This window comes from Cynocephalus volans, chromosome 3 (assembly GCF_027409185.1).
Source record: "Cynocephalus volans isolate mCynVol1 chromosome 3, mCynVol1.pri, whole genome shotgun sequence".
Lineage (NCBI taxonomy): Eukaryota > Metazoa > Chordata > Mammalia > Dermoptera > Cynocephalidae > Cynocephalus > Cynocephalus volans.
Genome location: NC_084462.1, coordinates 82,563,157 through 82,575,524, shown reverse-complemented (window position 1 = coordinate 82,575,524; position 12,368 = coordinate 82,563,157). Strand labels below are relative to the sequence as shown.

The window sequence follows — 12,368 nt, the reverse complement described above, 5'->3', positions numbered from 1 at the left end:
AGATGTTCAGCATCAATTAGCCATCAGGGAAACGCAAAATAAAACTACAGTGAGGTATCACTACATAGCTATTAAAAATGTCTAAAATAAAAAATAATGGCAACACCAAATGCTGGTGGGAACGTAGAGAAACTGCATCATCACACACTGCTGGTGGAATGTTAAATGGTACAGCCATTCTGGAAAACAGTTTGGCAGTTTGTTATAAAAGTAACATATAATTGCCGCAAAACCCAGCTAATGTACTCGAGTATTTATCACAAAGAAACAAAAATTTATGCTTATACAGAAACCTACAACTGAATGATTACAGCAGATTTATTTTTAAGAGCCAAAAAATTGGAAACATTCCAGATGACCTTTAATGGGTGAATGGTTAAATAAACTGGTACATACATACCAAAGGAATGCTATTTGGCAATAAAAAGAAACAAATCATTGACACAAGCAACAACTTCGATGAATCTCCAGAGAATTATGCTGTGAAAAAAGCCAATCTAAAAGTTATACACTGTTTGATCCCATTTATATAACATTCTTCAGGCATTTTATTTTTAATTAAGATATAATTAAAGATTCATCCATGGTTTAGCATGTATCAGTACTGTACTTCATTCTTTTTATGACTGAATAACATTCTACTACATGGAAATACTATGTTATGTATCTTCATTCATCAGCTTTTGGATATTTGGATTATTTCTGCTTTTTGGCAATTATGAATAATGCTGCTATCAACATTTATGTACAAGTTTTTATGTAAACATAAGATCATTAATTTTAAACCATTCTTCTTTTCTAATATACACATTTAAAGATATAAACTTCCTTCTAAGCACTACTTTAGCTTAGCTTATAATATTTTGATATGTTGTTTTTTTAATTATCATTCAACTTGAAATATTTTTCTAATTTCCATTATGATTTTTTTCTTTGCTCATTGCTTACTTAGAAGTATATTATTTAATTACAATATATGTAAGGATTTTGCAGGTACATTTTCATTACTGACTTCTAATTTAATTCCATTGTAGTCAGAAAACATATTTGGTATGCTTTAAAACCTTGTAAATTTATTGAGACATACTTTATGTCCTAGAATATGAGCTATCTTGGTGAATGTTCCATGAGTATTTGAGTGGAAATTGTATTATGCTGTTGTTTGGTGGAGTATTCTCTACATGTGAGGTCAAGTCGGTTGATATTGTTCAACACAATATCCTGTGGTTCTGATTACTCAGTCTATACATTAATGAGAAAGGAGTAATGAAATTTTCAAATCTATGAATTTGTCTATTTGTCCTTTCAGTTTTGTCAGTTTTGCTTTATACATTGGGAAGGTTTATTCTTTAAGTTATATACCTTTAGAACTATTACATCCTCTAGATGAATTTACCCTATTATCATCATGAATTCCTCGTCTTGAAGATGACTTTGTCTCATATTAACATAGTCATTCCAATTTGCTTTTAATTAGTGTCTGCATGGTTTATCTTCCTCCATCATTTTTCTTTTAAACTATATCTTCATATTTAAATTGTGTTTATTGTAGACAACATACTTGTATCATGCCTTTTATGATGCAGTGTGTAAATTGCTAAAAGCAGCTTTATCATCCAGCTCAAAAATTTTTATCTTTTTAACTGTACTGTTTATACCATTTACATATAATATAATTATCAATATGGTTGGTGCTTTGGATTGAGTGTCCCCCCAAAACTTGACCCCCCACTGTGACAGTGTTAAGAGTGTGGTAAATCCTATTATGGTAATTGAAAGGTGGGCCCTTGAAAAGGTGATTAGATTGTAGGATCATGCCATAATGAATAGACTAATAATTGTTATCAGGGGTGTGGTTCAGAGGGCTTTAAAAGGAGAATGAAGGAGGAGTCTCTCTCTCTCTGCTCTGCCATTTTCTGCAATGAGTCACTGTCACCACCACCAAGGCCTTCACCAACTGTTCCCCAGACATCGGACTTCCCAGCCTCCAAAACTGTAAGCGATAAATTTCATTTCTTTATAAATCACCCAGTTTCAGGTATCTTTTTATAAGCAACAGAAATGGACTAATGCAGTTGGACTTAAATCTATTACCTTTCTACTATTTTATCTAAAAATCATATTCTTCTCTATGTTAATTATTCTTTCAAAGTTCAAAACTTACTTTTAGTTTTCTCTCATATATTTCAGCTTGTTCTTCCTGGTATAATTCTTGTCGCACTTGTTCCAAATCTTCACGTTGCCGCAGCATTTCTTCCAACTTCTGAGTCAGCTATTAAATTTTTAAAAATACAAATATTTATTTCTAGGACCCAAATTCTATAACTAATATTTCAGAATTTCACCAGTGTTAAAGAAGTGGTTATTTTAATACCGCATTCTGAAGATGTAGCCTTTTTTCCTCATTTTCTTGAACTTTTGCCATCCGATCTTCTTCTCTTTGCTGCTGCATGTTAGCAAATTCTATGATTTTTCTGTTTTCTTCTTCCATCTCTTCACGTTTCTTTTTTCTCCAGAGAGCCTGCTGTTTCTGAAACTCTTCTATATACCTTCGGGTTGCATTCATCTTTTCTAACTTTTGTTGTCTTTCCCTAAAAAGCAATTATGGATACAGTTTTACAGTAACAGAAATAATATAAAAAAATTAAAAAGTAATTTCTTCTGTTGATAATAATGTGGGAGAAAACACCTTTCCTATTTATTGCTTGTTCATTCATTCATGCAATAAACATTTTGAATGCCTACTATGTGCCACTAAATACGCCAGCTGAATAGACATTTCTCAAAAGAAGACATACAAACGATGAACAGGTACATGAAAAAATGCTCAATATCACTAAGCATCAGTGAAATGCAAATTAAAACTACATTGAGATATTGTTCGTACCAGTTAGACTGACTATTATCAAAAAAAAAAAAAGAAAAAAGAAAAAAAACCCCCAGGAAATAACAACTGCTGGCAAGGATGCACAGAAAGGGGAAGCCCTTATATGCTATTGGTGGGACTATAAATTAGTGCAACTGCTATGGAAAATGGTATGGAGGTTTCTCAAACAACTACAGACAGAACTACCATATGATCCAGCAATCCCACTGTTGGGTATGTACCCAGAGGAATGGAAATCATCATGTCAAAGGGATGCCTGCACTCCCATGTTTATCTCAGCTCTGTTTACAATAGCCAAGACATGGAAACAACCTAAATGTCCATCAATGGATGACTGGTTAAAGAAAATGTGGTATATATACACAATGGAATACTACTCAGCCAGGAAAAAAGAATGAAATTCTGCCATTTGCAACAGCATGGATGAGCTTGGAGAAAATTATGTTAAGTGAAATAAGCCAGGGAACAGAAAGAGAAATACTGCATGTCCTCACTCATAAGTGGGAGAAAGAAACAAACAAACACAATATTAATAAGTTGAACTTTCAGAAGGACAGAGCAGAACTTTGGTTAGTAGAAGCAAGAAAGGGGAAGGGGAGGGGCAATAGTGAGAGGTCGGTTAATGGACACAAAACAGCTAGACAGGAAAAATAAGTTCTATTAGTATACAGTTGAGCTAGACATCTATAATTAACAATAATTTACTGCATGTTATCAAATGGCTAAAAGACTGGATATCAAATGTCCTCATTACAAAGAAATGATTAAGTTTTGTAATGATGAATATGCTAAGTACCCTGATTTGATCATCACATATTGTATACATGTATTGATGTTCAACTCTGTACCCCACAATTATGTATAATCAATACATTTCAATAAAAAATTAAAAATTAAAAATAAAAATAAACAATATAAATGCCAGGTGTGGTACTGTGAAATATACATCTGGTCATCATCACCTTTCCTGGCACACAACTCCTACAATACTTAGAATATCCAAAGTGCTGTCTTTTTGTATGCTAATAAGTTGACTGATGGCTGGCAGTCCCTAGGTAGTTTCAGGATGGAGGCTGGTCACAGGAAAGACCAAGGCAAGATTTTCAGTCCCACCCTGCAACCTCTGGGGTGGGGAGAGGGACTGAAGGTTCAGTTGATCACCAATGGCCAATGATTTAGTCACTCATGCCTATGTAATGAAGCCTCCATAAAAACCCAGGAGACATGAGTTCGGAGAGCTACTGGATAGTACACACCTGGGGGGGGGTTTGCCTCTACTTGCTGGGAGGGTAGCAAGCCCCAACTCCACGGGGACAGAAGCTCTTGCGCCTTAGGATCCTTCCAAAACTCACCCTATGTATCTTTTCATCTGGCTGTTTATCTGTATCCTTTACAATATCCTTTCTAATAAACAAGTAAATGTTAGTCAGTTTCTCTGAGTTCCATGAGCTGCTCAGCAAATTAACCACGGAAACCCCAATTTATAGCCAGTCAGTCAGAAGCCAAGGTAGAACAACCTTCGGTTTGTGACTGGCATTAGAAGTGTGTTGAGGTGGGGCTGTCTTGGGGATTGAGCCCTCAATTTGTGGGATCCGACACAATTTCCAGGTAGATAGTCCTGGAACTGAATTGGAAGACACCCAGCTGGTGTCTCTTCTTGGTGTATTTTCCTACTCACTCATCAGGTATAAATTTTCTTTGGGTAAAATACCCAGGTTGAGTATCCCTAATCCAAACATACACAATCCAAAATGCTCCAAAATCTGAAACTTTTTGAGCACTGACATGATGCTGAAAAGAAATGCTCATTGGACCATTCTGGATTTCAAATTTTTGGATTAGGGATACTGAACTGGTAAGTATATGTAATGCAAATATTCCAAAATCCAAACAAATCTGAAACTCAAAACACTTCTGGTCCCAAGCATTTCAGAAAGGGAAACTCAACCTGTACTATGTCTCTCCTCTAACCTATTTACGAAGTTTTATGCATCCCATTTCAGAAAGTCTACAACCTGTTAACATAAGCCTTGTGGCACTCTAAAGCTGTCTGCCAAGGAAATTCATCAGAAAACATGCTTTCTATGATGTAGGCGTATTTAAGAAAAACAAACGTTTAGGTCACTCAGTCGCTTAATAAGTATTTATTATCAGATCATTAATCTATTAATTATCATGCTAACAAAGATGGAAAAGAGTTGGTTTCAATTTATGTGACCTTAGATAACACTTATTGAGCATTTACTATGTATCAGGCACTGTTCTTGGTGCTTTCTCTCTTCACAACAAAACTATGATAGATCTAAAGTAAATGTTTAGGCATGTAAGAAACTTAGGATAAACTTACAATTGATCTTCTTCACAGATTTTCCTAACAATTTCATCAATCATGAGTTTCTCTTTCAGCGACTGTTCATAAGCTTCCTGCTTTTTTTTTTCTTGTTCTTCAAGTTGTTTCTCTAAGTCAAGATAGTACTGTGCTTTTACTTTGTTTCGTTTGTCTTCTGCAGCATTCTCTTCCTTTATTATTCTCTCATGTTCTTCCATCATGGTTTTGGCTATTTCAGCATCACGTTTCTGTTATTGAAACAAAATTCATCTTTCCATTTTCAAATCTGAGCACAGTGTGATAGAATATTTTAAACATATGTAATTGAATATTATAAAGCCTGTTACATAAAATAAATATTTTCATCTGTCTAGGTAAAAAGCAAAGTAAGTCATTGTTATTGCAAGGGTTTGAATGATGAGTTAGACCCTAAAGAGGCTTTCGTTTCCCTTGAGTAGCAATCTCAGTGCAATACCTGATAAGGATAATTAATAACTTCACTTTGAAAAACAGTAAGCAAAATTATAAGTACTTTATTAATAACTTTTTAAACTGCCAAAGCAGTAGTAATCTTTTTCTTCTATTTATAAGTTAATCTAGGCAATTTTCACAGTTTCTAGCTCCACCATTTATCAGCTACAATTTAGAGTAAAGATGGCACAGTCTCTTTTATACAGATCTGCTATTAAATGGCGCTAAGCAACTCTTAAGTTTCTCCAAGCCTAAACTTTCTTTCCTGCCACTGGCCCTTGAAGTTTCCCTTTCTCATTTTTTAAAGGTCCTTTGTAATACCTTTACCTTAAAAGAATCACATGTGTTACTGTGCCAGTTTTCTGCAGTTTTTAATTCACTCACTCAAGACCATTTCTGCTGAGTTAGAGACAATCTTTCTTTTTAGACAGGTTAAATCCCTTATTTTTTTTTGAGTATTTTCAAATCATTTAACAAAATAAGTTTTAAATTAAATATATTGGGGCAACTTTTTAAATTATTCATTACCTTTATGATCACATCCCAAATGCTGGAATGGTTAGCAGCATCAAATATAAAGAAGAAACAGATTAAAATATGAATGCTAAATGTCACTCCTGATGTAATTGATGCCTGTTAATATGACTTGACCAAAATTCTTCTCTGCTTATCTTTTCTTTGCACATGTTGTACTAAGTTCTTTATAAAAACAAATGAGATGAAAAAATATGTATAAATTACCACACACTTATAGAAATACAATGTTCTCATTTTACATATAAGAAACCTAAGGGTCAGAGAGACAGCCAAAAGTAGCACCTAGATATCCTGACACCTAGTGTAGGAGTATTCAACTTCAATTTTGTGGATCAATTTTTATTTAGAAAACAGCAGCAATTCTTTTAGGAGTCAGATTAAAATGTTGGTAACTGCCTTGAGTAACATCAACTATAAGGATAACTAAAACTGCAAGCCACTGGACAAACAGTACATGTTCGTGTTCTTTATCTTTGAAAGGATAGAACTAGGTGGGGAAATGAAATCTCCCCACCATTTCCTAAGACCTTCCAAATCTAGGTTATCACTGTTAACAGCATGCTGTATAACTCTCCCAACATATTCTATATAACCCGACACTCACATGTCTTCTATGGACAGCAGCTATTCTTTTTTTTTTTTTTTTTTTTTGGTGGCTGGCAGGTATGGGAATCTGAATCCTTGACCTTGGTGCTGTTCTTAATTGATACCCATATTGCACTGTACTGTTTAAGTATCTTGATATCACACGTATAATTGCATGTATGTGTGAATATATGTTTATGCTGATATACACAGTACCTTCATACATAATTGTCTGGCCTTTCTGTGTGATAAATGAGAGCTTAAGTGATGATGTGCAACCTGCTTTTAAGTGGCAATTCAATAAATCCTATATCATATTTATACTGTATAACAATACTGGTGAGTATATCTGACACTCCTTTGCCCAAGAGTAACTTTTGCCCTGAACTTGGTAGCATGTCACAAGTTAGAAAAGGTGATAAAAATAGAAACACAAGAACAAGAGATAGCTTTTATAAAACAGGAATGTTTCCTACATAAAATTATAAAATGGTTTATTTTTAAAAACATAAAAAATAAAAAATTTAATAACATTCTAAAAGAAATTTATGCTAGCAATTTGAACTATACTGATTTGTCAAAGAATAATCAGTTATAAACCAAACCATAAAGAATGTTGGTAGTTACTGAATATAGTTGTGCATTCTAAGCAGCAGCCTGTGCCTCTGAAAGGCTCTAATATTAAACAAGTTTCCATATTAAATCATCCAAGATTTTCTATACCTTAAAATTATACAAGTATATGAGAAATCAAGTAGTGTAATTCTTTATAGAACACAACAATTTTCAAAAAACTGGTCTGTTTTTGGTTTCCTAAATGAAGCTAAAAACATTTAAAAAAAATAATGACCAGAAACATGATTACCATTTGCTCATATTTAATGGCATCCCTTTCAGCAATCTGAGCCGCCCTTTCTTTATTCATGTAAGCTGCTTTTAATTTCTTCTCTAATTCTCTGAGCTCAATACTGTAGGAGAAAAAAAAGACAAATTTAAATTTGAGGAGCATTAGAGAATTAAGCTTCAGAGAAAACTGAAGCTTAATTTTTAATTTTAATTTTCTCAAAGATGATATACAGCTGGTATCATTTTAGATCCACAGGAAAGATAAGTTAATTCATTACATTTAGTGGAAGCCTTAGGGCATTACGGCTTAAAGTTTCTAGTTGAGAAAGACTGCTCTATTCTATTACACTCATTTATTCGTTTATGCTGTGCAAATACCACACTAACTTAACTATGGAGATTATAATAAGTCTTCATATCCTGGAGAAGTCATCTCCAGTTTTGATCGTCTTCTTAAAGACTGTCTTAGCCATTGCTGGTACTATGCATTTCTACATACATTTTAGAATCAGATTGTCAAACTTCACAATAAACAACTGGCTAGAACTCTGATTAGGATTGTAATGAATTCATAAATCAATCTGGAGAGTATTGACATCTGTATAATACTAAATCTTCAATTCTATTAACATGGTATACAGCCCTCCAATTATTTAAGTTTTTTAAAGTCTATCAATAGTGGTTTACATTTGTTTTGTTTTGGTTGTAGTAGTTTTATACACTTCGTTAGGTATTTATCTTTCATATTCTTGCACAGATTATCACTTTTGAAATTTCATTTTCTAAATGTTGCTAATTTACAGAAGTATAACTAATGTTTATATACTGACATCATCTCCAACAATACCACTAAATTTACTTATTGAGTCTGATCTGTAATTTTTTTGGACTTTCTATATAGAAAATCATATCATGTGTGAATAATGAAAGTTTTATTCCTTTACTGCCAATCCTAACTCCTGTCATTTCTTCTTCTTGCCTTGTTACACTGGTCTGTAAGTCCACTACAATAATGAATAGAAATGCTTACATCAGACATCCCTGTCTTCTCATAGTCCATTTTCTGTTGTTTATAATTGAGCACCTGAAACCATGTAATTTATAAAGAGATGAAATTTATTTCTCATAGTTTTAGAGGCTGGGATGTCCAAGATACAGGGAGCACATCTGGTTAATGCCTCCTTCTTGGCGGGAACTATCTACAGACCCATGAAGACGCAAGGTACCACACAATGAGGGCTGGGTGAAAGTGCTTATTAACACACTCACTTGCTTTCTTTATAATGCCACCAGTACACACCCATGATAATCCATTAAACAACCCATTACTCCATGAATGGACTAATCCATTCATGAGAGCACATTACTCGCAATCCTAGCACCTCTTAAAAGTCCCACCTTTCAACACTGCCACATTGGGAACCAAGCTCCCACATTAGCTTTGGAGAGGACAAATATCAGACCACAGCAGCCATTAAGTATGACATTGCTGTCAGTTTTCTTTTATTCCTAGTTTGCTAAACTTTTTAAAAATCATAGAGTGATGTTGATTCCTATCAACTAGCTTTTTCTGCTAATATAATTCCTTTACTGGACTGAATTTATTGATTTTTTTTAATGTTAAACCAATCTTGCACTCCAGAATTAAATCTGGTCAGGATGTATTATCTTTCTCATACACCACTAATATAATATTTCGAATTATAGTAGCTAATTCATGAGAAATACTACTCTATAATTTTCTCATAATATCCTATTTAGGTACTGATCTGATTAAAATAAATTGGGACGTATTTCCTCTTTTTCTGTTCTGCAGAACTATGTAAGATTAATATTACTTCTTCCTGAATGTTTGGTAAAATTCACCTAGCCTTGTAGGTTTCTTTGTGGACAAGGTTTATTTTGTTTATTTATTTATTTATTTATTTTTAATTTTTATTGAATCATAATTGATTACACATATTTTTGGGGTTCAACATTGACATATGTTGATTAAATCAATATTATTAGCATATATATTGTTACAAATCATATTTATTCATTATGCCCCTTGTCCAATCTCTCCCTATTCCCCTCTCCCTCCCCCATCCCACCTCTGATAACCCTAGATTTCTTCTTTCCTTCTGATAGAGTAATGGTTGCTCTGTTGATTTGTTGCCAAGATGATCTATCCAATGCTGAGAGGTGTGTTCAGGTCCCCCAATATTATCGTAGAACAGATGCTTCTTCTGTCACTCTGGAATAGGCTCTGTGGAGAGACATCCTCTTCTTTTCTTTGGTCTCTGCTGGTGACTCTCCTGTGTCAATGCACTCCAGTGGCTGGCGGACCATCTGAATGGTGGTTGTGGCGTCTAGCCACTTTTGCAGCAGCCATGGTTATTGTGGTGGCTGTGGTGAGCCACCCACATGGAGGTGATGTTTTTGGCATGCTCCTTTGTGCTGGCGGTGTGCCTGGTTGTGGGGGGGGTCTGTTCCCTGGCTCCAAGCCTCAGGACCCTGGGTGGGCCCTGAGGCACTGGCGGTGTGCCTGGGCCAGAACTAATTTTTTGTCCTTTGCTTACTTCTAAAAAGGGGGATCTTCCTGTGGGAACCAGTACTTGAACTGTGTGGTTTAGCTAAATTGCTGCTTTGCTGCTGTTTCCCTAGGGAAGGCTTTTTGTGCAGCTCAGGTTTTAATGATTGACCTTGTAGGTACTTCTGGCTCTCCAGAGACCCAGTACACCTGGGTTGTATAGAAACTCTGATCTGGGCCTGAGTCTTCATCAAACTGCACCCCATTCAATTCTATATTGCTGACCAGTCTCCTCTGAGTGGTCCTTCACTGATTGGGGTGCCGGTCAGCTGTCCTTACTGTGCCCCAGTGTTCCCCCAGTGGGCCCATCTCCCCCACTGCCCATGCTGCAAATACTTCCCATGGGATGGGCCATGCGCCGGTCCCTTGCAATGACTCATCAGCCTCTGAGTGGCTTTTTTTCATTTGTTGTGGCTCCTCGATCCTATGTGTGCCCATGGGAACCCTATTAGTGGTCTTGCTGGCCTGGGGGCCACCAAGGCCCTCTGCTCCTCTGCCGCCTCCAAGCAACTTCATCCAAAGGGCACAGCTGCAGCTTTTGCCAGCTCCTGCTCCAAGTGCTCAGCTGCTCCAGCCTTAAAGTGGCTGCAGCACAAAAAGGTCAGAGCAGTTTTTTCTTTCTCTCATCATGGCTTCTTCCACCTTCATGCACTCCGTAGGTCTCTCCTCCTCTTCCCCTGAGCTCCAGTAGCCCCAGCTTGGCTGTTGCTTTTTTTATAGTTGTAAATTGGTTGATTTGTGCGAGGGAGTGACGCTGGGTACTGTCTATTCTGCCATCTTGACCAGAAGCCCCTTGTGAAGCTAATTTTTAAGCTGAGTCTGGAACAATAATTATTTCTAATACCTAATTATAAGATGGTCAAATTTTGCTGAATAAGTCCCATTCCTTGTCCTCAAGGAGGTAGCAGTCTGCACTAAATGAGGTGTCTGAGGATTGTTGGCCCATCGATACTCCAATCAATGGAAATGGATCAAGATCTTGGGTTATGAAAGCAGCTGTACTGGCACTCTTCCCTGGAAGAAGCTGCTTAAGTCCCAAATCTGCTGCTGCTCCTGACCAACTCCAGCATCACTGCCTCTACCTTGGCCGCCAGTAGCCACCAAGTGCATCTCTCTCATGACAACAGGCCCCAATGTTTAAATTATAGATGCAATATCTTTAAAAGCTGTAGGAACATTTAGCTTCCCATTTCTTTTTTGTGCTAGTCGGTTTGGTAAAATGTGCTATCTAGGAATTTATCTATTTCACCTAAATTTTCAAATATATTTGTATAAAACTGTTCACAGTATCCTGCTATGACCCATTACATGTATGATCTACACTGATATCCCATTATCTATTCCTATAACTGGTTATTTGTGAATTCTCTTTTACTCTTTATCATTCTTGCCAGGAGGTTATCAATTTTATTAGCCTTTTTAAGGCACAGTTCTTGGCTTTGTTTATTCTATTTAGTATTCTGACTCACTCACTTCTCCTCTCATCTTTATTATTGCCCTCCTCCTACATTCTTCTACATTCCAGAAGGGAATTTGCTGTTCATTTTCTTTGGATGGAGTCTTCTTTTCTAACATAGTCATTTCAGATTAAAAATTACCCTTGAGGAGCAGCTTTAGCTATATCCCACAAGTTTTGGGATGTTTTTTGTTTAATTCCAAAACTTTTTTTATTGTGGTAAAATATATATAACAGAAATTTGCCATTTTAACCATTTTTAAGTGTTAATAACTGGTGTTAATTACGTTCACAATGTTATGCAACCATCAACATTATTTCCAAAACTTTTTCATCACTCCAAACAGAAATGCTGCACCCATTAAGTAATGACTCCCCATTGGCCCTCCTCAGCCCCTGGTAATTCCTAATCTACTTTTTGTCTCTGTAAATTTCTCTGTTCTAGATAGTTCATATAAGTGAAATTATACAGTATTTGTCCATTTGTGTCTACCTTACTTCACTTGGCATGTTTTCAATGTTCATTCCTGTTGTAACATGTAATAGACCTTCCCCTTTTTATAAGTGAATGATATTCCATTGTACGTATGTATATACCATATTTTGTTTACCACTCATCTACTGATGGACACTCAGGTTGTTTCCACCTTTTAGCTATCGTAAATAATGCTTCACTGAACACTAG

General features: G+C 35.7%; 1 protein-coding gene across 5 annotated transcripts in view; it reads right to left on the bottom strand.

The window, feature by feature from the left end:
• The window catches only part of MNS1 (meiosis specific nuclear structural 1), a 131,871-nt gene that overhangs the window by 103,059 nt on the left and 16,444 nt on the right, over positions 1 to 12,368 (bottom strand). For all 5 annotated transcript variants that reach the window (XM_063089082.1, XM_063089080.1, XM_063089081.1 and 2 more), the window contains exons 4-7: positions 7,675 to 7,777; positions 5,235 to 5,464; positions 2,375 to 2,591; positions 2,165 to 2,272 (exon numbers count right to left, since the gene is read on the bottom strand). In XM_063089082.1, the coding sequence (XP_062945152.1) occupies positions 2,165 to 2,272; positions 2,375 to 2,591; positions 5,235 to 5,464; positions 7,675 to 7,777 (658 nt within the window). The remainder of the gene's footprint in view (positions 1 to 2,164; positions 2,273 to 2,374; positions 2,592 to 5,234; positions 5,465 to 7,674; positions 7,778 to 12,368) is intronic.